This window comes from Camelus ferus, chromosome 9 (genome assembly GCF_009834535.1).
Source record: "Camelus ferus isolate YT-003-E chromosome 9, BCGSAC_Cfer_1.0, whole genome shotgun sequence".
Classification (NCBI taxonomy): Eukaryota; Metazoa; Chordata; class Mammalia; order Artiodactyla; family Camelidae; genus Camelus; species Camelus ferus.
The window spans coordinates 71,431,878-71,455,787 of NC_045704.1; the positions used below are offsets into that span (position 1 = coordinate 71,431,878).

At 38.2% G+C, this 23,910-nt stretch overlaps 1 protein-coding gene across 3 annotated transcripts; it reads left to right on the forward strand.

Annotated features, from left to right (window-relative positions):
- The first annotated feature begins 1,260 nt into the window (after window positions 1-1,260).
- RTCA (RNA 3'-terminal phosphate cyclase) lies at window positions 1,261-22,617 on the forward strand. 3 transcript variants are annotated; one of them, XM_032487194.1, is made up of 11 exons: window positions 1,262-1,537; window positions 1,636-1,736; window positions 3,312-3,470; window positions 5,822-5,945; window positions 8,634-8,692; window positions 10,028-10,169; window positions 10,417-10,541; window positions 11,603-11,661; window positions 17,722-17,816; window positions 18,965-19,069; window positions 22,258-22,617. In XM_032487194.1, exons 3-11 carry the CDS (start codon window positions 3,352-3,354, stop codon window positions 22,357-22,359), a joined length of 930 nt encoding a protein of 309 aa, XP_032343085.1. In that variant the 5' UTR covers window positions 1,262-1,537; window positions 1,636-1,736; window positions 3,312-3,351; the 3' UTR covers window positions 22,360-22,617. The 3 variants fall into 3 exon arrangements, with proteins under 3 accessions (XP_032343086.1, XP_032343085.1, XP_032343084.1); XM_032487193.1 differs by having other exon boundaries at window positions 3,327-3,470; XM_032487195.1 differs by lacking the exon at window positions 17,722-17,816 and having other exon boundaries at window positions 1,261-1,537; window positions 3,327-3,470.
- Window positions 22,618-23,910: the final 1,293 nt, after the last annotated feature.

A 23,910-nucleotide genomic window follows, 5' to 3' on the forward strand; every position in this document is an offset into this window, starting at 1 on the left:
ACCAGGTTAAGGAAGTTTACATTTATTCTTAGTTTTGTTTGATTTTGTTTTTATCACATGTAGACCTTGATTTTTTTCAAATGCTTTTTCCTCATCTATTAATGTGAACTTAGGTTTTTGATATATCCTCATAACATTTTTCTGATGTTAGAATAATATTCAATCCCAATTTGGTCATACTGTATAGCATTTTATAAACATTGTTGGATTTATTTGTTTGTATCTTGATTGATCCCAGTGCATCTAAATTAATAAAGTTGGTCTATAATTTTTCTTCCCCCTGTCATCTTTGTCTGGTTTTTGTATCAAAGATTGAAATAACTATTAGCATTACCAGAATTTTCTGTTACAAAAGTGGTAGAACATTGGGAGTAGGAGACAATGATGTTATCATCAGACCCCTGAGGTTTCTATCCCAGTTTTCTAGTTAACAACTGTGTGGCCTTGTAGCAAAATTGTTTAACACATGCAGCTATAAATCAGTAAAAATAGTACATACTTCAGCAGGTCATGAATCCATGCAGCAGCTAAGTGCTTGATAAGTGTTGGCTGTTATTATTACACTTCATCATATTCTAATTGCTGCTCCCCTTTACTTAACTATAAGTATAGTACATTATTATTATTATTATTGAGAAGAATGACATTATAATTGATTACTTCTCAGTCTTTCCTATATACTTCCAATCACTTCAGGGCAGAAACTACCTTGCTCTTCTTTGTATACCTAGAGGCTTGCATATTATTTGGTACTCAGTGTTACGAACTGATCCACAAGCAGAATCAAGAAGTTAGCTGTTGTTCCTGGCACGCACACACACACACACACACACACACACACACACACACACACCGGGGAGGAATGAGAGGCTCATGCATTGATGAATGCACCAGGGCACACATATTTCAAGGCAAAGGCTGCAAAGAAGGCGAAGAGAACGTGGTCGGTGCACCGGAGGGACCTTTCTTACACCTTCAGCTCTAAAAGTCTCCAGTTCTGGGTAAGGCAGGATCCTCAGGAAGACAGAAATATACACAGATGTTTGCACAAGCCTGCGGGACAACTGGAGGATCAGTGGCTTCCTGCAATCTGCGCGTTTTGCTGAGTTCAGGGCAGAAGTCCTCCAGGGACACATTTCCTACCGTGCTGCAGAGCATCTCCCCGACTGCCATCCCGTCTCGCGGAGAGGTTCCGATTTGCGGGAATTTTCTGGGCGCCGCCTCTTTAAGCGCCGCGCCGCGCGGCGCGCACGCGCACGCGCACGCGCACTGGCTGCGGGCGCCTGGAACCCGGCGTCTGGCCGCTGAGCGTCTGCGGCGTTTCTGCTGAGTCGGGTGTCCCGGGAGCAGGCTTGTATTCCGCCTTTACACCCAGCCCCGGGGCCCCAGCGAGCACCGAGGTTTCGAGCTGCGGGGCCGGAGCCCGCGTCTCTTGTCCTTCCCGCTCGAGCCGAGGCTGCGTGGCCGCGGGCCCGTCCGCGGGGCGCCCCCCATGGCAGCGCCGCGGGTGGAGGTGGACGGCGGCATCATGGAAGGGGTGAGTGCGGGGCCGGGGGCCTGGCGCGTCGCGGCTGCCGCCCGGCCTGGCGCACAGGGCTTTCCCGTCTGATGTGCTCTCTCGTCTCTCCGCACCAGGGCGGGCAGATCCTGAGGGTGTCTACGGCCCTGAGCTGTCTGCTGGGCCTCCCCTTGCGGGTGCAGAAGATCCGAGCCGGCCGCAGCACGCCTGGCCTCAGGTAAGTCGGGTGGCTGGAGGGTGGGGGCGCGGGGCTGGGGACCGGGGGATATCCCACAGGGGGATAGCTGTGGGACTGGAAGGTGGGGGCCTGGCTGCGAGGTTTGGGACCTGGCGGGGGAGGCGGGTCGGGGGTGTTGGAGGGGTAGCGGGGGCCGGGAAATCTGGAGCCCGGCGGTGATGCTGAGAACATCCCGGCCCCATGGTTGAGGACTCTGCACCCGGGCCGCAGGGTCCCGGGGCCAGTGCTCCTGCCTGGGCGGTTATCCGTAGCCCGACTTGTGCAGTCTTGAAAGCCTCGAAAGGGCAACAGAAAATAGGCCCATGTTTATCTATTTGGCTAGAACTGTCTTTCCTCATGAGTTATCTTTTAAAATGTTTCCGCACCGCATTAGGCATTCCAAGTACCCGGAGAGGTCGAAACAGCAGGCAAGATACATCAGGGCAGAGCAACCTCTCCGGACAGAGAAAAGTCCACTTTTTAACCAGTGCATTCTCAGCTGTCGCACATTTCAGCCTCCTTAGAACAGGAAAGACCCCTGAGATGTGTTATTCCAGCTGTCATTCAGATATATAGGAAGCTGACCAGAATTACCAGTTGTGGAGAGGAAAAACATTGACACTTGACCTTGTTTCTTCTGTCTGGGAAGCTAGGTATGCCACCAGATAGGTGTCAGGTATGTGCACCTGTTAGAAGAGGAGCCAGGTTGAAGCCAGACTGATTCCTTTGTATGTATTTTATATATGTTTCATCCTAATAGGTCAGCTAATTCTTAGTCTTTTATCCACACTCCATTTTGAAGTTATTAAAAGGCCGTTACTGGTATGTGGGAACGTTAATTCCCTTTGTCACAGCAGTAGTTTGCAGCAGTCCGTTTCACCAGTAGGGAACTGAATTCGTTAAGGCTGTGTTAGGTGCCTTACTAGTTTGCTAGGGCTGCCATAACAAAATGCTGCAGACTAGGCGGCCTAAACAGCAGAGATTTATTTTCTCACATGTCTGGAGGCTGGAAGTCCAAGATCAAGATGCTGACAGGTCTGGTTTCCTCTGACGGCCATAGGGAAGGTTCTGTTCTAGGCTTCTCTCCTTGGCTTGGAGATAGCCACTCACATTGTGCCTCTTCTCATGGTCATCCCTCTGTGCATGTGCACCCCTCGTCTCTCTCTCTCTCTGTTCTAATCTCTTCTTTTTGTAAGGCCCCCAGTGAGAATGGGTTAGGACTCTTTTTACACAATTCAGCCCTTAACAGGTGCCCTAGATTATTCAGTGAAGTGCACGCGAGACTGGTGGCACTTACGTAGTTTTATTAGTTTTCCTCTTTTGCACACTTCTAATTTGCAACAATATATCAGTGTATGTGTTTATAGCCAAAATAACTGCTCTGGAAGGACCCCTTAAAAAGATGCCTACTAGCAGGTAGCCTCGGTGCATAAAAACCCAAAAGGAAGCTCTGACACTGAAGATACATAGCACTGACTGCGGTTAGCCCTTGCTGTTTTCTTGCCATTGCAGTTTTTTAAATGAGTCATAAAATGTGGGGATATAGGCAGTCTGAATGCACACGTTTTGATGCAGTATTATGACCTGAAGGCCTCAACATTTATCTGGACTGGAAATGATCCGAGATTTGTGCGATGGGCAACTGGAGGGGGCGGAAATCGGCTCAACAGAAATCATGTTTACACCTGAGAAGATCAAAGGTGGAATCCACACAGCAGATACCAAGACAGCAGGGTATGTGTCGCTCATGTTCTACTTAGGCGTGGGTTCTGGGGTCAGACCTGGATGCAGGTACAGGTACTGCCGCTTAGTGGACAAGTTGTTTAACCTCTTTGAGCTCTAGTTTCCTTACTTTTAAAATGGAGCTGAAAGATTTATCTTTCAGGGTGAGAGACTAAAGTTTCTGGTGCCTAATTGCTTATTAACTGTAGCAATTCTCTCCTAGGTATAGTATAGCGTATTTGCTTCTTTACTTTTTATTGTTTAGAAAATGAATATTTGGGAACGACTGTTTTCATGCTCTGTAGTGACAGTAGTCTTTGTGTTGTAGCATATGTAGTTCTTGGCTTACAGCTAGTTATGAACAGAATTCTACTTTTAGTCTAGGTATTTTTGTCATCTTTTAATAGATACTTATGCAACTCTATAAATTTCTGGATGTGATCTTGGTCCCCCCCCACTGGAAAATGGATATTTAACAATTAAATTGACACTTTATCCTTTTCCAGGAATCCCTCCTTTTATTGACAAAACATGGAGAGAAGTTTTTGTGTTTTCTGTATTATTGGTTGATTACCAGAGTCCTATCCATTTACCAGGAAATTTGATAGAATAAGAAACAGTACTGTAAACCTAATGCCAGTTTGTTTCAGAAATTATTGTTTTAATAGATTATGACTTTTTTAGTTTAAGAAAATGTTTAGTGCTAATTGAGATTTAAGTTACGATATGAATAGACCTCCACGAAAAGGGATTTGCTGTTAGGCCCAAGGTGATGTTTGCTAAGGGAACTAGAGAATTTTGAGGTATCCCAGGCATTCTCCTGTACAAAAAGGGGGGGAAGTTACAATTAACCAACTATCTACAAATTAACTAACATTCTAAAAAATAGAATTTTGAAGCTACAGGAGAGAAAATAGAAACCATGTATTCCGACCCTTCCTCCATTTTGTGAATGAGAGAATGAAGCCCTTCTGGTGTTACGTGCTTTGTCCGAGGTCATAGAGTCAGGACGAGAAGTCGAATTAGACTCCAGGCCTTCTGGCTTCTAATCCCCTAGAATGTCTGGGAAATGAGTTTAAAATTGATAATCCAGCTCCATTCAGGAGTGTAAAATAAGCTTGTTCCAAGCAAGAAAACACATCTTACTTACTCACATTGTAACGTTTTCATCCCTAATTGGAATTACAGCACCATGTGTTTTCTCAGGTGTCTACCTTTGTCTTTGCAACTCCTTACTCTAAAGTTAAGGTTTTTCTTTACTATTCTTGGAATCTGATTTTTATCCAGTGGAAAAGAAACACTTAACTATGTTGGGTTCCTCAGAGGGAATAAACAGAAGTTTAGTAGTTATCAACCTATGGTTTGTAGTAAGCTAAACATTTCCATGTCTTTTTCGCTTACTCCTAGGTGCAACTCCTTGCCAATAGGAATTATATTGCATACATTTTCTCTTACAATGCCTAACACACGGTCACTAAATATTTACTGAGTTAGTGAAATGCATTATCAGTGCTAGAGGCTGTCTAATTCAGTGCACACACACCCTTGCCATAAGTAAAGGCTATCTTGGTATGTAGAGGCTACGTTGAACTCCCTTTCAAACTACAGTCTACGTATTAACATGATTGCTTCCCCTTCACTTTGGATAAGAAGGGAGATAGCAACTCATTTAGGAAATCTCACCATTTTGTTTTATAAAATGCTACATAGTCTATAATTATTTCTTGTGATTTCTCACATTTGACCATAAGGACCAAACAGAGGTGAGTTACACAAGGATTATTTCCTTGAAGGTTTTTTTTCCATGTAAATATTTAGCTATCAGTCTTTGTAAAATATTACTCTGTCATATCACAAATTCCATGATGGTAGAAACTTTATCTTAGCTTGGTATCTGGAACCATGCCTTGTGCATGGTGGAGACTCAGATATAATCATTAGAATATTTCTAGACCTTGATGGTTTTGAATGCATTTTCATAAACTGTTAATTTCAAGAGTCCTTTTATAAAAACCTTACAAAGATACTTCTATTTTATTTATTTATTAATTTTTTGCTTCTTTGTAATACAAAGAAAAGTGTTAGAACTTACCTAAGAACACCCAGCTAATGTATTTAGTATTGGATTCAAACCCAGATTTGCTTATCATTTAAGGTCAGTTCCTTCTACTGTGAAATATTATCTTTCTTTAGGATCCATGATGTTATTATTCAGTCACTGGAGTGTTTTTTAACTTTTAACTTGAGAGCATGTACCTGCCTTCCCAGTCGTCTGTGCTTCGGCTAATTGTGATGTGTAATCATGTCTCTTTCTTGAGACTTTAAAAAGAAAATGCAACTAAGCTATCCTGCCTTCTCTTTAGGAGTGTGTGCCTCTTGATGCAGGTCTCAATGCCCTGTGTCCTCTTTGCTGCTTCTCCGTCAGAACTTCGTTTGAAAGGTGGAACTAATGCTGAAATGGCACCACAGATAGATTACACGGCCATGGTAAGGGCTTTTGTTGCTGTTGACAAACTAAGATGACCTCATATCTTCTTCTGGACCTCCATTCTCTGTTTAAATGTATCTTGAGTGTTTTTGTATACGTACCTGTGTATTACTTCATGGTGTCTGGTTCTATTGTGGAAGAGGATAAGGGATTAGGTTTACTTTAGATTGCTGTGTTGTATCTTAGAACAGTGTTTATCATGAGTTCTTTAAAACCCTCAAGTTATTTATCATATACATTATATTACTTATTATATAAGTCTGTTAGTTTCTAAATAAATGGATTATAATTTGGAAGAAAAAACTCAAAAGAAAAATTAAATACTATGTTGACAAGATTGGTGAGGGTGTGGAGAAATTGTAACCCTTGTACACTGTTGGTGGAGATGCAAAATGGTGCAACCTCTGTGAAACACAGATGGCTTTTCCTCAAAAAATTAAAAACAAAACTACCATATAATCCAGCAACCCCACTTCTGGGTATTATCCAAAAGAGTTAAAATCAGAATCTGAAAGAGATACTAGCATTCCCATGTTCATTGCAACATTATTCATAATAGCCGAGATGTGGAAATAACCTAAATGTCCATTGATGGATGCAAGGATTAAAAAAAAAGTGGTATATACATACAATGGAATACTATTTAGCCTTAAAAAATAAAGAATTTCTAGGGTATGTGACAACACAGATGACCCTTGAGGACATTATGCTGAGTGAAATAAGCCAGTCACAAAAGACAGTACTGGCATGACTCCACTTACATAAGATTTCTAAAGTACTCAAATTCATGGATTCAGAGAGTGGAATGGTGGTGAGGAGAAGGGGGAAGTGGGGAGTTAATAATCAACGGGCATAAAGTTTTCAATTAAGTGATGAATAAACACTAGAGATCTGCTGTACAACATTGTAACTATAGTCACCAATAATGTACTATATGCTTAAAAATGTGTTAGGAGAGTAGATCTCATGTTAAAATTTCTTAACCACAATAAAATAAAATTTAAAAAAATACTATATTTTGACTATAAATTTTTATTTTTTTATTGAAGGATAGTCGATTTACAGTGTTGTGTTAATTCTAGAGTACAGCATAGTGGCTCAGTTATACACATATTTATTCCTTTTCATATTGTTTTTCATTATAGGCTATTACAAGGTACTGAATATAGTTCCCTGTGCTGTACCTTGGACCTTGAGTTGGGTACAAATTTTTAAAATGGTAATACTCAGTATTGGCATGCTCATACAGCTAGTGGGAGAAAAAAGTGTTCTTTTCTCCCCCAGGTTTATCGAGGTATAATTATTTGTACTAAAAGTCACCCTTTTCAGTGTACAGTTCTGTGATTTCTGACATATGGTTATGAACCAGCCACCACAGTCAAGATAGAGAATTACTGTAAAAAACTCTGTCATCCCTCTTTATAAAGTCAGTCCGCCCCTCAGCCCGTGGCAACCAGTGATCTGTTTCTTTTGTGGTTTTGCCTTTTTTCAGGGTGTCATGTAAAGGAATAATACTGTATGTAGCCTTTGAGTCTATTTTTTTCCACTTAACAATACTTCTGAGATTCATCCATGTTGCTTTATCAGCAGTAAAAGCTAAGGACTGTTGTGTAAGAGGGATGTACCAGTTTATCCACTCATCAGTTGAAGGACCTTGGAATGTTTCCAGTTTGGGGCGATTATGAGTAAAGTCACTATAAACAAACACATACAGGTTTTTTTTGTGTGAACTTGTTTTCATTTCTCTTGAGTAAGTACCTAGAGAGGGATTGCTAAGTTGTAATAGTAAGTGCATATATATATAACTTTGTGAGAAACTGCTAAATTGTTTTGGTGTCCAAAGTGGCTGCATTGTTTTGCCTTTTCACCAGCACTGTAGGAGAGTTTCATCTCTTCTTCATCTTCTCCAGCACTTGATATCCTCAGATTTCAGTTGAATTTTTTTTTTTGCCATTTTATGTATGGTACAATCTTTTAAAATTCAGTTTGATAGGATGTATAATGAAAGTTAAAGTTAATCTCTCTTTACCTAGTAATTCTGCTTCAAGGAAATGACCCTAGTTAAATATTGCAAAATGCAGCAAAAGATAATGTTAAACGTATTGAAGCAGAGCATTATATACTATAATTAATACTATATAATATATATCTTTATGTAATGAAAACTTGGAGAATGATTATACTAGAATGCCATGTAGTCATTCAAATATTTTTTAGGAGGAATTTTATGAATTTTGGAAAATGCTTTTGTCTATAATGTTAAATGGAAAAAAAGGATAAGACATTGTGTATGCAGTGAGAGTTCAACTATATAAAAAAAGCTGAGAAGGCAGAATGGAATGCTTCTCACTAACAGCCCCTGATTTCTTATGGTGCATCATATTGAGAAGGGTTAGGAAATACTGGCCTGTGGAGCAAATAACCACTGGAATCAAGTATCCTGAGTTCTGATATTTTTTTCATTAGATAGACTTACACATCCCTGACTAATTAAATGTTAAACTTTTAATTTTAGCTACATGTCAATTATTTTATTTTAAAAATAGAACTAGCCTACACATTTTTATACCACTGTTTATCTATAGTACCTCAGTTACTAGTTCAGTGCAGAGCACCAAATATGCTTGTTGAAATCAGTGCATATTTGTGGTTAAAGTAACAATAATCTAATTTTAACAATTTTTCAGGTTTTCAAGCCAATTGTTGAAAAATTTGGTTTCACGTTTAATTGTGACATTAAAATGAGGTAAGTTACTTATTTCTTAGCCCTTTGACCCACAACTTATGCTCAAAATAGTAGGGAAGTTAGACCTTAGAGAACTACTATTCTGCAATCCGCTTAAATACATGACATTTCTTGTCGGAAATGGTTGTACTTTGTGACTTAAAAACAATAAATGGGCATGAGGACTTGAAAGCAGCCTTATAGGATGTTCGCTTGTTTCTTGGGAGAAATAGTTTCAAGGGAATTACTGTACTGAGGTACCTTCATATCTGGTGTTATGCATGCTCAGCACAAACTGAATGCTCACTCTGTGCAGACAGCCGGACTGGGCACTTCAAGGTCATAAAAGGGATTCTCTTCCACAGTGCCACCAGTTATTTTCCTAAGAAACACATTGGGCATTCAGGTTTCTACTCTGTAAGGCTTCCCTTCTGCCACATAATAACAAGGCTAGATTTTTTGGTGTGGAATTTAAGTGCTTTGCAGTCTCATTCCTAGTTACTGTTCTAGCTTCATTCTCTTCCCCTCCTTTCAGCGTATCATGTATTCTAACTACACGATCACTGCCATTCCTTAATCATACTGTGTACCTTTGGACTTTCATATTTTTGTTCATGTTTTTCTTCCCCTGCTCGTCTAAAAACTGGAAATCCTGTGTTTTTTTAAAAATGAAGCTTGTAATTTCTTTTTGTGAGTTATCAGTGATTGTGCCTCGGATGGAATTCACATCTTTACCCCTATTGTAGGCCTTCGTACAGCCTGACTTGTCTTCTAATAGGTTATACTTGGAGACCCGTCCTGCCAGATGGGGGCGCTCCTGTGGGTAGGAGCACTGTCTTCCTCATCTGTGTGTTCTCAGCGTCCTCTGTAGAGTAAATGACACTAAATATTTGAGTTACAGTTTTATTAGTGGTTTAGCTACTAAAGGGCCACCATCTATTTATTGAGCACCTACTGTGTGCCGGACAATGTTTTAGGCACTGGAATATAGCAGGAGTAAAATAGACAAAGTTCCTACCATAAAGGAATTTATATTTTGAAGTAGCACTGTCAAATAGAGCTTTCTGCATTGAGGGATGTTCCCTATCTGTCCAGTATGGTAGTCACTTGCTACATGTGTCTATTGAGCATTTGAAATGTGGCTAAAATGACTGGGGAGCTGAGTTTTAAATTTTATTAAATTTAAATAGTTACTGTAGCTTGAGTCTGTGATATTGGACAGCACTGATCTAAAGCATTTGGAAATTTCAAACATGAAATTTATGGTTGGGTATCATTCCCATGTTATTTTATTGCAAATATTAAGCTTTTTTTTGGTCATGCAGTCAGTTTATGTATTTATCATGCTTTTCATAGGGGCTACTACCCAAAAGGGGGTGGTGAAGTGATTGTCCGAATGTCGCCAGTTAAACAGTTGAACCCAATAAATTTAACTGACCGTGGCTCTGTGACGAAGATATATGGAAGAGCTTTTGTTGCTGGTGTTTTGCCATTTAAAGTAAGTTATTTAGATGTTCTTAGAAGTGTATGTATGTCTTGATAAGTATTGTATCGTCTAAATTTTGAAATTATTGAAAGAATTTAAATTTTTATGAAGAGAGTAAAGTATTTTCTGTGCTCTCTACTCTTGAACATTGAGTTTTTATAGGATGCTTGTAAAAGTTATTAGTTATATGTATTTGAAGACTTGAAAGCAATTGTCAAAATAATTTATTTTATTCTATTTTTCTGTCTTGCCAAAATAGGTAGCAAAAGATATGGCGGCGGCAGCCGTAAGATGCATCAGAAAGGAGATAAGGGATCTGTATGTTAACATCCAGCCTGTTCAGGAACCTAAAGACCAAGCTTTTGGCAATGGAAATGGAATCATGTGAGACAGTATTCTTTTTCTAGACGTTGGTTGAGAGCCCTGAAGTAATTTTCCCATTTTAATTAAAGATTTGTAGTTTTTTTGTTTACATTTATAGTTTTAAGAAGACATTTTTAAGGGCATTCCTACTTAAAACAACAGTATGATGAATTATGATTATTTTATTCTGAATTTTTTTCTGAGGACAGTTTACCTTTTATTACGTTATAAGAGCCTTTTTGTTTATATAGTGAACTTAAATGTTTAAGGTACTCAGACATTAGTCTTTGAAGACGATCCTAAGAGAGATATTTCCAATTGCTTTTCTGTACCTCAAATGTGAGATCATTTTACAAGGAAATTTTAGATATGGCAAAGATATATTTAGAAAGGAAATGTAACTAGTATATTAACCCAATTAGGAATTATTGATTTAAGTGTTAGAAAAATGCTTTAATGTTTTTGAAGAATAAAAGGACCTTTTGTGGATATTTAAATTTAATTTTAATTTTATTTATTTATTTTTAGTTGGGAGGTAATTAGGTTTATCTATTTATTTCTTTCGGTGGAGGTACCAGGGATTGAACCCAGGACCTCATGCATGCTAGGCGTGCACTCTTACCAGTAAGCTGTACCCTCCTTAAATTTTAAATTATCTTTTTTCAAAGTTTCTGTTAAAGGGTTTAAAGTAAATACATTTTCTACATATAATACTATCTAAAAACTATAAAACAAAACCAAAAATCTCTGTAGAAAGTCCTTTTCATTTAAGATAATCATGGAATATAGTCCAGTGTCCGTGTGAAATAGTACCACTCAGTGCTGATGGCATAGCCTCTGGGAGCGTCATTCCTCACCTTTGAGTAGAATCTAGTGTGACTTCTTGTCAGAAGTGCTAATGCCCAGGTGAAGATGGAGAATACTGATCATGCTGCTCTCTGTATGAAGAATTTCACTTTTGCAATACACTAGCCAAATCAAATTCTGCATATTTTAACAGTCACCGTTCTCTGGTGTTGTATTTGCATGTAAGTTTAGAACATTTATGGCGTGGGCAGTAACATTTTTTTCCCCCTTTGTAGCATTATCGCTGAGACATCCACCGGCTGTCTGTTTGCTGGGTCGTCGCTTGGTAAACGAGGTACAGATGAATGAACGGGGTCCACTGTCCCCAGGGCTAGGGTAAAATTCTTTAATTACCGGTCACAATTAGAATGTTAGAGAATGAAGGACTGCAAATTTAAAAGGACACAGTGAACTGATTCTATTTTAGAATCAATTAAACTTTCAGTCTTTCCCCCAACTTTACACTCTGAAAAATTTCAAGCTTTTAGAAAAGTTGAATTGGTCAGCTAGTGAACATGCATACTGTTTTCCTAGATTCACTGGTTATGAACGTTTTAGCTACATGTTGTGTGTGTTTCTGAACCATTTCAATGTGAGTTGCAGGTACCAAGTCTCACCCCTGAGCACTGCAGCCTGTACATCCAAGGAGCAACACCTGCGGGATCACAGTACCATTTTACACCCAAAGAATCTGTTATATTCAGACATAACCAGTTGCCTCCAGAATATTCTTTAGAGCAATGTGGTGTTTTTGTGTTTGTTTTTTTGGTTTGGTTTGGTTTTTTGCACACACACAGCATTTGGTTGTCATGTCTGTTTAGTTTGCTTTTTACCACAGAATAGTCTCTTTATAGTCTCTTTACCTTTTTTCCCTTTCATTATACTGACATTTTGAGAAGTCCAGGCCATTTTCTCATGGAATTTTCCATAATTTGGATTTGTCTGATTATCTCATGATTAGATTTATTCAGGTTAAACATTTTTAGTCACAGGTGATTTTTTTGTACATTCTGCCGTATCACATACATCAGGGTTTATGTAACATCAGTCTGCCTTTATCAGTAAAGCTGACTGATCACTTGGTTAAGGTGGTGTCCTCCCGATCTGTCTGCTGTAAAGGTTCCTTTTCCCTATGTAATTAATAAATAATCTGGGATAATACTTTGAGACTATCTGGTTATCCTCTATCCATATAACTTTCATCCAGTGGTTTTAGCATTTCTTGATGGTTCTTCCCTGATCAGTTATTACAATGTTGATTCCAAAATATTGAGTATTTTTGTGAAAGGTAAATTTGTTTAAGATTTGGCGTATTTGGGAGAGGAGATACACGTATGCATTTGTTTGTTAATATTTAGTTATTCTTGCCATTGAGGCGACTTCTAGCTGAACTTCTCGTTGTTTGGTAGTTGTTTGCTTTATTCCTCCTTTGTAGCATCTTTAAAAGATGCTTCCCCTCGCTGTGCTGTTTACCCACATTATTACTGCTGCATACAGGAAACTTCAGGTAATTTCAGTCTGCTCAGTTGGCAGATCTAGATCCTGGTTGGGTATCAGCTCTAACCAGCATAATAGAATAGATAAAATTAGCATCTCCGTTTGACCCGACATAAGTGAATTCTGTTTAAACGTGTGCTGTTTTAAGTGTGGTTAGTGGACAGGCAGCCTGTCGGCATCATCGGGGAGTGTGCTAGGAACACCAGTTCTGGGGCCCCCCTCATAGTGTATCAGATTAGAGTTTTGGGCATTGGGGCCCAGGAATCTGTTTGAATGAGCTCTCCAGGTACTTCTAAGGTATAATAAAGTTTGAGAAATAATGATCAAAGGTACATATTTAGTGTATGCTCATCACTTGTTAGCTGCAGTGAGGAGTCAACATGAATAGTGAGCCACTACGTGCAGTGCCTTCAGCAGTCTCGAGAGGGCAAAGACAACACAAAATATAAAGCAGAGTCTAGGAGCCCGTATGTTACAAGTAATAAGTGCTTGGCAGGCATTGGGGGGTATGTGAGGTCAGTTTGTATTATCATTGGGTTCCAAGATGTGCCAGGTACTGTGTTTGAAGGGTTTGGAAGTGAGAGCTACCATTTCTGCCTCCTGGCTTCATCTGGCAGAGGAGACAGCCCAGTGCCGTGATTGTGGTGTCCCAGGCACCACAGGAGCACAGGAGAACAGCTAATTCTCTGGGGGCTTATCGACCCCAAATCTGTCTTGTGCTGTTGAGTGACCCTCCAGCGGATTCCGCAGATAAGTAGAAGTTAGCCAGATAGAAAAGTGGGAGCTAAGGAGGAAGGACAAAGGGAAGCGCTGACATGAAATTGTAGTTCTGTGTTTGGGCAACTATAGCCGTAAATGATGAGTACAGGATCTGGGTGGGAGAGAGGAGAGAACGAGGTTAGAGACATCAACAGATTTTAAAGGGCTTTAGAGGCCTTATAAAGGAGTTTGAGAAACATGAAGATTTTAAGGAAGGATGTAACATCAGATCTTCGGAAGTAAGTCTGCTAGCTGTGTAGAGGATTAGAGGAAAACTGTTGTGGAGGCAGGAAGACAAGAGTCTTATAGCAGTTCAGGTCAGAAGTGGTGAGGGCCCACACCAAGGGTGCAGTGACGGAGGCTCGGAGGTGAGTGCCGACATGGGGGTGCTTAGGACAGCGAATAGACAGTGTGGTGATCAGTTGGATATGGGAGGTGAGGGAGGCAAGGTGAAGAATGAGCTAGATTTCCAGCTTGGATAACTGGAAACATTTACAACTTGTGCACATCGGAGGTAGTTAGTTTGCCAGGGTAGATGACAGTTTTAGATCTGTTGCATTGACATCATAAAGTAACCATTTCTCTGTTACCAGCAATACTTGGAAATAACTATTGCCAGCCTTGAAAAACTTTCTTTTCTAATGTTCCATCAACTTTTCTTCCCTTTGTCACATGAGACAGTTTTTTCTTTGAAGTTGTCTTTGGACAACAGGCATGTAGAGTGCACAGTACTTCTTTTTAGACTTACAGTTGTGGGAGGGAATAGAAGATAGAGCAATGTTCCTTTCAAGTTGCCTGACTCCTTCTGGTGCCCGTCCTTATTTCCTGTTGGGCACTTAAGTCAAAGGTGATGCCATTAGCAAATGCAAAGGTACCTTGTGGTCTTCTCTCTTGGTCTGGGTAGTATAATATATTTAGGATCTGACAATGTCGTGGTTCCCATTGTCTAGATCCTCTTTCATTTCTGATTTAAATTACTAGAAAATTACTAGACTCTGTATCCTAATGTTTAAGTGTTCTTATCAGAAGCAACATTGGCTGGTTGTCCATGCCACTGTATGTGGTAGAAGCAGTAGGTTCTAACTAGTGTTCTTTGTCATTGTCTCAGTTACTAAAACTGTTTTTCTTACCGAACTGCAGGTCTGGCTGCTTGCTGCTTGAAAGCCAGTACAGAGAGAGGCACATGTTGGTAGAAAGGAAAGTTTGTTTTATTCTGGAGGCAGACAACCAGAGTCGGGCAGGGCAGACTCCTGTCCAAAGGCCCACCCTCCCCTCCCTCAGCTGGTCAGTGGGCAAAGCTTTTAAAGGGGGGTTTCAGGGGTGTGCGGGCGGAGGGAGGGGGCTACGCGCAGAACAGCGCAGTCAGCTCTGACCGTCAGCTTGAAGTCAGTCGTATGTGGTCTGACCAGCATCATCGTGGTTGTTGTCAGTGCAGTTAGTCTTCAGCTCCAGGGTGAGTTTGTTCCCATTTCTCTGAGGCCAGTTCTGCTTCCGTCGTGGCTCAGTCTGTCGTCATGCAGGTCACTTCTTCCACCTGGCGGGGGTTTCAGCATCTACAGGGCAGCTCGAAGGACACGGCTCAGAATATTATCTGTAGGCCGTGAGGAGGAAATACAGGTCGTTGACTTTGTTTAATGACTAAACTATTACTTTGTTTTGTTGGCTGTTTCCCTTTGTTTCTGTATTTTCTTATTTCTCTGATTAAACTTACTCTTTGAGTAAAGTTTTTCTACAGACAAGAGGCGGGCAGAGGACATGAGGGGAGGGGTGTCTGTCCTGGGAAGGCCAGATAGGGTCCTGCTCCATTTCATTTTGATTTTAGTTTCCTTATCTATTGAGTGAGAGAATTAGCCCGAATAATCTCTGAAAAACTTCCAGCAATAACATTCTTTGATGCTGTTACAAAGGTGAGGTTTTGTTTTATTGGAGAGGATCTTGCAGTTTTGGATGAGGGCAATGTACTGTGACAGAGAGCACTTAACTGAGAGCGAGACCTAAGTTTTGGTCCTATGTCTGCCATTATCTTGCATAGTGACTCTGGGCTTTCCTTATCTGAAAAGTGAGATTGAACCGTTATCTATGTGTAAGAATCCCTTCCAACTTTGTATGATTGGAGTGTGGACGGAATGTATTTTATCTTTATGTTGTTGAATATCTGTGTATTTGTTGATTACTCTTGTCTTTCACTAACTTTTGTTCTTTACTATGAGACAAATCAAATCAATCTGCTGAGATGAATGATGCCTCTGGCTTTTCAGTTCTGTTTCCTGTGTGGAAACTGCCTATAGTAAGCACTTCCTACCCTCCTTCAGAATATGTGGTAATTCATGGCCTCTCTCTGATGCCCTAATCAGTCCTTTGGCTTTCTCTGTTCAGTCTGATGACTATTTTATAGTTTTGTCCTTTTAATAAGCTAGAAGAAACCCCAAATCATTGAATATTCATTTTAATTTGTTACATTATAAACCATTAATCGAGATCATTTTAAGAAATATCAGAAAATTATTTGTCAGTTAGAAAAGAAGTAAATTTCCAGAAGAAATTAGGATTTTGCTTTTTTGTTTGGAACATAACACTAATAAGAAAGATTTCTCACGTTCACTTCATTTTGTACAGTAGCTGCAGAGCACTAGCAATAGCTGGTAACGGTGTAACGTAAATCTGTCCATACCGTTACGAATGGCGCCACCACACCACTGTCAGGGCGGCTGGGGAGGAGGGAATGTGGATGCTCTGAGAGAGATTCTGCCACTTGGTGGAGAAACCTCAGTGCACCTGCTGTTCTCTAACACTGCACAGCCGGGACTCCTGCCTTGTCCTTCATGTCCTCTGTGCATATTTGACTTCAAGGACTCACTCGAGTCCTTTGTGCTCTGTGAAACCTTCTCAAGTTATTCTAGAGCCTATGATCTGTTCCTTTTCTGAGCTCTCACTGGGTACACAGTTTCTACCATAGAGCTTTGGCACTTCCTCATATGTCAGAGAGTTAGAGGGTAAGTATTTTTTATGTCTCCTTATCAAAGGCACCAGTTTCTATCACTTAGTATGGTACACCCACAGTGGGTGCTCATTATTAACTGTTTTTATTAACAGCTTATTATGAACTAGTCTTGGTTATGGAAGCTTTATAAATATTATCTGTAACTTTTAACAACTTTGCAACTTAGGTATCGTCATCTCCATCCCCATCTACAAGAGTCAAAGTACCTTCCCAAGAAGTCAACATTCATAAATGTTCCAAACCATTTCATTCAGTCATGTAAACACTTGACTAATTGATATTGTGAAGATAGAAAATTTATTATATTATTATAAATGCAATAAAGGAAAAAATAGTTAAAATTTGATTTCTAGTTTGCTGGGAAATTTTATCAAAGCATATATATGGTCAAATGAATTTCCAAACATAAAATAAAATAAAAATCACATTCTTATTTTTAAAAAGACATTTTCATTTATAGCCAAGGGTTCATTTAGTTTAAAGTGAATAAAAGAATCACTTGACATTCCACTGCTACTTCTGATGGACTTATTTTGTATTCAGCATTGTACCAAATATTTACAGTGTGTGTGGAGAAGCAGGGAGTAGAACATGGGGATAGATATTCTGACTTATTTTCAAAATAAAATAATACTTGTTCAAATTTTAAAGGAATACAACTTTTTAATATTTGATCTGTGAATTTTTTATCTGCTCTTCCTTGGATGAAAATGTATTCTCTTGACTTTTAAAAAAATCCTATAACTCTAATGGAATTCCCTGCAGACTAATTGTAACATATATGAATTGCAAATTTAAAATTTTGAAATCGAGGCATAGTATTATAGGGTCATAACTTAGTTATAAATTGACTTTATAATTAGTACTTCTTAAGTAGGACCAAAGCAGCCTGTTTTTTTCCTCCCACTGGTACCTTTAATAAAGTATCTGCATATGCTAAACTCTCAGAAGATTAAATATACATGAAGATCTTCTCCCCAAAGTTGCACTGGGTGAATTCAGAGCCTGAAAGAAGTTATGCCAGTGCTAACTTGGATATATTAAACTTTTTGCTTCTTAGTAGTTAATTGTGTGTTTTTTACATTGTGCCTGTTTTAGGTGTTAATGCAGACAGGGTTGGGATTGAAGCTGCTGAAATGCTATTATCAAACCTCAGACATGGTGGTGCTGTGGATGAGTATCTGCAAGACCAGGTAGTGACACTTTCAGAGTAAAAGCCTTCAAGCCCATTAGATTTCAATGTTGGGCCGTTAGATTGAATATAAATTTTAGTCACTGACTTTCAGACACTGATTGGTATGTCCTTATTCAGTCCACTTATGAAGTATTATCCTGGAATTTATATACCTCAACTTTCAGTTCTCACCTTACATGACCTGGCTATAGCATTTGGCACAATTGAGCACTCTCCTTCTTGAAATACTTTCTTCACTTGATTTCTGAAATACTGTTATCTTTCTGCCTCACTGGCCATGCATTCTAGTCTCTGTGCTAGTTTGTTGTTGTTTGCATCTTCTCAGCTTAAAGTTTTGGAGAGCCCTTGGGCTTAGGCTCACACGTCTTTTGTTTATCTGTATCGAGTCCCTCAGTTATTTTGTCCAGTCTCATGGCTTACGTACCTGTACCTGTCTGTATGCTGACAGCTCCTAAATTTACATCGCTAGCCCAGACCTTTCTCCTTAACTCCACTTACTTACATGCCTTGTGCTTGACAACTTCTCCACTTGGATGTGTCAGAGACCTCTCGAACTTAACTAGTGAATATTTCCGAATACAGTCTTTTTATGGTCACTGTCTTGGTAGATTTTCCTTTCTATCATGCATTTTCTTCCTTAATCTCTAATTAGCAGTCTATGTTTGGAAATGTATTTTTCAAGATTTCTTGACCAGTTTATCTTAAGACAGTTTCCCTTATTTCTAGTCTCTTCCTTCTTACTACTCTGTACTCGAGTAATTATGTATTAGTTTATTTATTTACCTGTTAAAGTGTGGTTTTAGAGCATGGAAGAAGCTTGTCGTATTATATATACCAGCTTGCAAAGACAGTTGGTCTGATTAAATATAGTATCTTTCAACTCTATGTTTTATTCTTAAACATTAATTTTTAAAAAACTATATTGAGAACTGGTACTAAGCATTTCTGTGCTACACTGCAGACTTTTGGTAACATGGGTTTTTTTTTTTAATCATCTTAGGACTTCTGGAAACCTAAAGAAATAGACTTTTGCTTTTTTTAGCTATTTTGATTTTTAGTAGTATTTTCATATGGAAAGCTGTAGCATTTTAACCCCAAATATTAGTAAATGTGTGAGATTTTTCTTCTTTGTTCTTTTTTCAACAGCTGATTATTTTCATGGCATTAGCCACTGGAATTTCCAAAATAAAAACAGGACCAGTTACACTCCATACACAAACGGCTATACATTTTGCTGAACAATTAGCGAAGGTGAGTATTCCATCAGAAAGAATAATTGATTTTTATTATGGCCAATTTGGGGTCAAATTTTAATAATCAGAAAACTTAATAGTAATCATAAATTAAATTTAATTGCTCAAGACCAGGTAGTTTCTTAGTAGCAGGACTGTGCTTTAATCAAAGCCCCTGTGTGATGGGTACTGCCTTATAGTAAGTGAAGATATTTTAATGAGAACTATGAAATCAAATCAGAAGGGATTTGTAGTTGGCTATAAATGTAAATTATTTATATAACATTTTAAATGTTTTATTTTCTTGTGATTCTACTGAGGTTTGCTAAAATTTTAACATTTACCAGCTCTCTTAATTTTAGAAGAGCAATTTACAGTTTTTAGTGAAAAAGGATTTAACGCTGAATAAGCTCATATTTATACCTTTTCTACAGGATTCTTAACTTAAAAAAAAAAAGTTTGAGATGGGGAGGGTATATATAGGTAGAGTGCAGTGCCTAGCGTGCACAAGGTCCTGGGTTCAATCCCCGGTACCTCCATTAAAAAAAAAAATACATAAATAAACCAAATTACCCCCCCCCCCAAAAAAGGTTGATGTATATTTTATCTGAGACTAATTTCTTTATAGAAAGTCTGGAAAGTAGAGGAAAGAACCTGCCCATAACCTCCCCTTGCCAGTAAAACCACTTTGACATCGGGTATTTTCCTCCTCTTTTTTTTTTTTTTTTTTGTCCTTTTACATTGTTTTGTTAACAAATAACCAAATAACTCAGGAGAAAAAACAAGAGAATTTTGATGTTCTCATGAAATATGTTTCAAGTAATACATAGAAATTTAATAACTGCAGTATACTCTCAACATTAAAAAGGGATTCTAATTTTAAAATTAGTCATAATGGAGTTGTTTACAGTAATTAAGATTACTATGAGATTAAGATTGAGTAATCTCTGTGTAAAATATAGAAGGATATGTGTTGAAGGATATTAGAAGTCAGACTATGGTCCTATTCATGTATGCTGCCGGACACTTGCTGTAATGAGTCCAATTTGATATTTGAGACTACATTGTTGTCAATTTTCACTGTGCTTGGTGACAGGAACTCTAAAAATAACCAGAACCGCTATGCTGTTAAAATGCAAGTCTGTGAAAAAAGCATATTTGCTTTTATTTGTGTGTCATATTACCTTTCTTTTTTTTATTTTCTTAATTAAAAAAAATTATAATGGTTTAATTCAAACAATTACAATGTGAAGTTTATATGTCCAAATACATGACAAAAACAGCACAAGGGACAGGAGGAGAAAAATACTCCCAGTTTCTTACACTGCGTGTGATTTGTACATTATTTGAAAGTAGACAGTTAAAATGCAAAACTTAAAACTATAGAAGTTTTAGGATTAAACATAGAACAAAATATTTATGACCTAGGTTTCCTCCTAGGTCATTGAAATTGTTTCTCTTTGCATTTTTTACTTTACATTTAATGCATGCAGCTTCATTTCTTGCCTTTTTCAGCCACATGTAGCATATTTCCATTTTGCTCTAGTCTTCATAATGCAATTTTGTAAAATAATATAAAATTTATAACTCAGAATTTTATGAAGGAAGGTGCTGACCTTAAGCATTTTAAAAAATTATAAAAATAATGCACAGGAGTAATAAAAAATTAAGCATTACAGAAGTGTACCAAGCACAAAGCCACTGTTGCCCTACTCCTAATTTGTATGATTCTTAATAATACATTCCATTTTTTGTTATTAGAAAGCGTAGATAGATTTTGGTTAAATTGTGGGACAAGGCTTCATAGGAGGGGAAGGCAGATTATATTTGACGTCAGGATACTTGCCTGTATTTTTTGCTATTCTCCTTACGCTGTATTTTGTGGCTGCTTATTTGCCTGTCTCCCCACGTCGACTGCCCTCCTTGACAGCAGAGACAAGGTTGTATTCATTGTAGTTTTCACTTTCTGCAGCACTATGCGTGTCGTAGACACTCGCATGTTATTTGAAGTGAATTCACAGTGGAAAGTGCTGTAAACTGGAATTTTTAGCTGTGGTTTCTTGTTCAGCTTTGTTGTGTTTTAACTCAGTAACTTGGGACGCAAGCTGCTTCGTCATTCTGTGTTTCAGTGCGAATCATTCATCAGTAAAGTGGGAGACGGTGCTGTAGTCCCTACGGCTCATTTCAACTCTGCCTTTTTCTCATGTTCCTTAGGTTTATGCATAGGCTAGAAATGATTTTCATAACTGTTACCTTGTGTTTCATATTTATATCGTGCTTATAATTGGAAAAGATATGTATATATACATAAAAGTATGTAAATTTTTTGGCTAGCTAGCTTAGAATTCAGATTTAGTGTTTATTCATTCAACAATAATTTGCAGTGTCCACTATGTGTCAACATACTGCCACATGATACTGAAACTGGAATAATTTGTAAATATTACGTTCAACAGGGCCTCAGAGTGGTGGTTTTGTTTCAAAGAATCCTAAGATTTTAAGCATACCTTTGTCACAGATTCAGTCAACCTGCTCAGTTGTTTTGATTTTAGTCAGTTTTCTTAGAATGAATACATTTGCTTTTTTAAAAAATCATGTTTTCACAATACAGTGATAGAGATCAAATATTTCAAAGCTAAACTTGAATTAGTTAACAAATGGAAAATACAAGGTTAAGCCCAATAAAGATGAAGGAATATTTTTAACTGTCACCTCCCCTTGCCTTCCTGCTCTGAACTAGATCTTTTAAATAGTATATTTAGGGAATTAAATTGGCAGGGAAATTAAAGTAATTTGATACTTGACAAGATAAAAGAAGTATAAATGCTTCAGTGCCATGCTTTAGAAAAGTTGTAGGAAGTAGGTAGTGGAGATGCATTACCATTAACAACTGGGATTTTTAAATTGATACTTGCTTAAGCTGCACTGCTGGGGGGTTTCTGATTCACTAGGTACAGAGTGGGGCTCAGGCTGTATATTCTGACAAAACCCACAGGTATGTGTATCTCTGAACAAGAAACATGCTTCTGGAACAAAATGTTTTATATCTAGGCTGTTGAATTTCTCATGAGTCATTTGATCTTTGTATCTCTAGCTTCAATAAAATGAGTTTGGTATTAGCTTACCTGCCTATGTGAGCTGAAGTTATGGGCTCTTCCCTCTGTCCCTCCTATGTTACTTACATACCAAATGGCCTTCTGGTTTCAGGCTAAATTTACTGTGAAGAAATCAGAAGACGAAGAAGATGCCTCTAAAGACACTTACATTATTGAATGCCAAGGAATTGGGATGACAAATCCAAACCTATAGGGTATTTGCCTTCTAAATGATACCTCAGTGATGTATTGCACTAATTCTCTTCATAAATACTGTAAAACAGTAAGTAGTAACTTATTAAAGGACCTGACTTAAATTTGGAGACGAAGTACAGAATGTTCAGAGAAATCTCACTTTGACCGTATCTCCTGAGATATATACGGACGGTGAAATGTAAGAGTTGGTGAATATGTATGAGAGCTGATTGCAGTATTATTGAAGTATTGAAATAAAATAATCTTTTCACCTGAAGTGTGTTTTTCTTTTTGATACAATGTTTTAAGTTAGGGATGTAGATCTGATCTGTAGTTTGTGTGTAATTTTAATCACTTTGCTGAAATCTCATGTAGAATATAACGAGCCAGCTTTATGCACATGCGCTGCTCTGTCAGCAGTAACATTTAATAAGCATTGTCTCATTCTAATTACACGTGTCTTCTTTTTAGAGGGCACTTGGTAAATACTGATTTTGAATCTGTTGAATATGTTGTGAAAGCTAAACAATGAGAATTGCAAAGTATCAACCCTAGTAGATTTGGCCAAATCAGCCCCAGGTATATTTTTGTTTGGCTTATAGTATTAAAAAAGAACAGAATGTGCTTTTCATTACTCTCAGTTATCTTATATCTAGCCTGCTCCCGCATTTAGATTACTTACTGGTCCCTGTGGGCAGCTGCGGTTGTGACTCAAATGAAACTGGTTTGCTACACCAGCTAAATACGCCATGTTGTAATATAGTGAGGAATTTACTAAAACTTAGTTCTGTCTTGGACCTTATCTGGTGATGATTAAAACATAGTTCAAGATACAGATCCAGAGGATGATATTATGATGGTATTATAAAACATTCAGCAAGTGCAGAATTAACTTGTATAAAACAGTATAAAGAAAAAAAAATGACTCCATGTACACTACTGTAATTCTTGTCAGTGATTTCTGTGACCTTGAACAGTGGGTTCAATTTGTTTTAAAGATGATGATGGTAGTATTGCTTGCTATTTTCATTTTCAGGAAGTAAATTTTGTAAGTTCATTTCTATAACAAATAAGATATGAAATACCTTTTTATTTGAGAGTAAAACTACACTTCTAGTATAGTTGTTGGAGGGGTTGTGATAAATTTGGGGGGCTTAAGACTAATGTGGTACCTACTGTTTCTGACAAGGTGCAGCAGCAGTGTTACAGAGGTAGGTTGGAATACAGAGACTGGGAATTTTGGAGCGAGAGATTTAAGGTCAACAGAGTACACAATGAGTTTATGATTAATCTGGGCTTGGGTGTGTCACTATTGTTGAGTCTCAGCTTGATCAAAATAAAGGTGAGACTACCACAAAGAAATTTTTGTTAATTCCTGGAAGATATTTATTTTTCCAAGCAAAATTATGTTTCTGTTTCTACTTCTATATCTAAAATTGTATTTCAGTATGCTTCTTTCTTCATTTCTTAATGACCACCTAATGCAAGTAATTCTGTTGATTTTATACTATGCATACAATGGTCTTTAAGAATATTCTTTAACCAGTGGCTTTCAGACAGTATTCATACC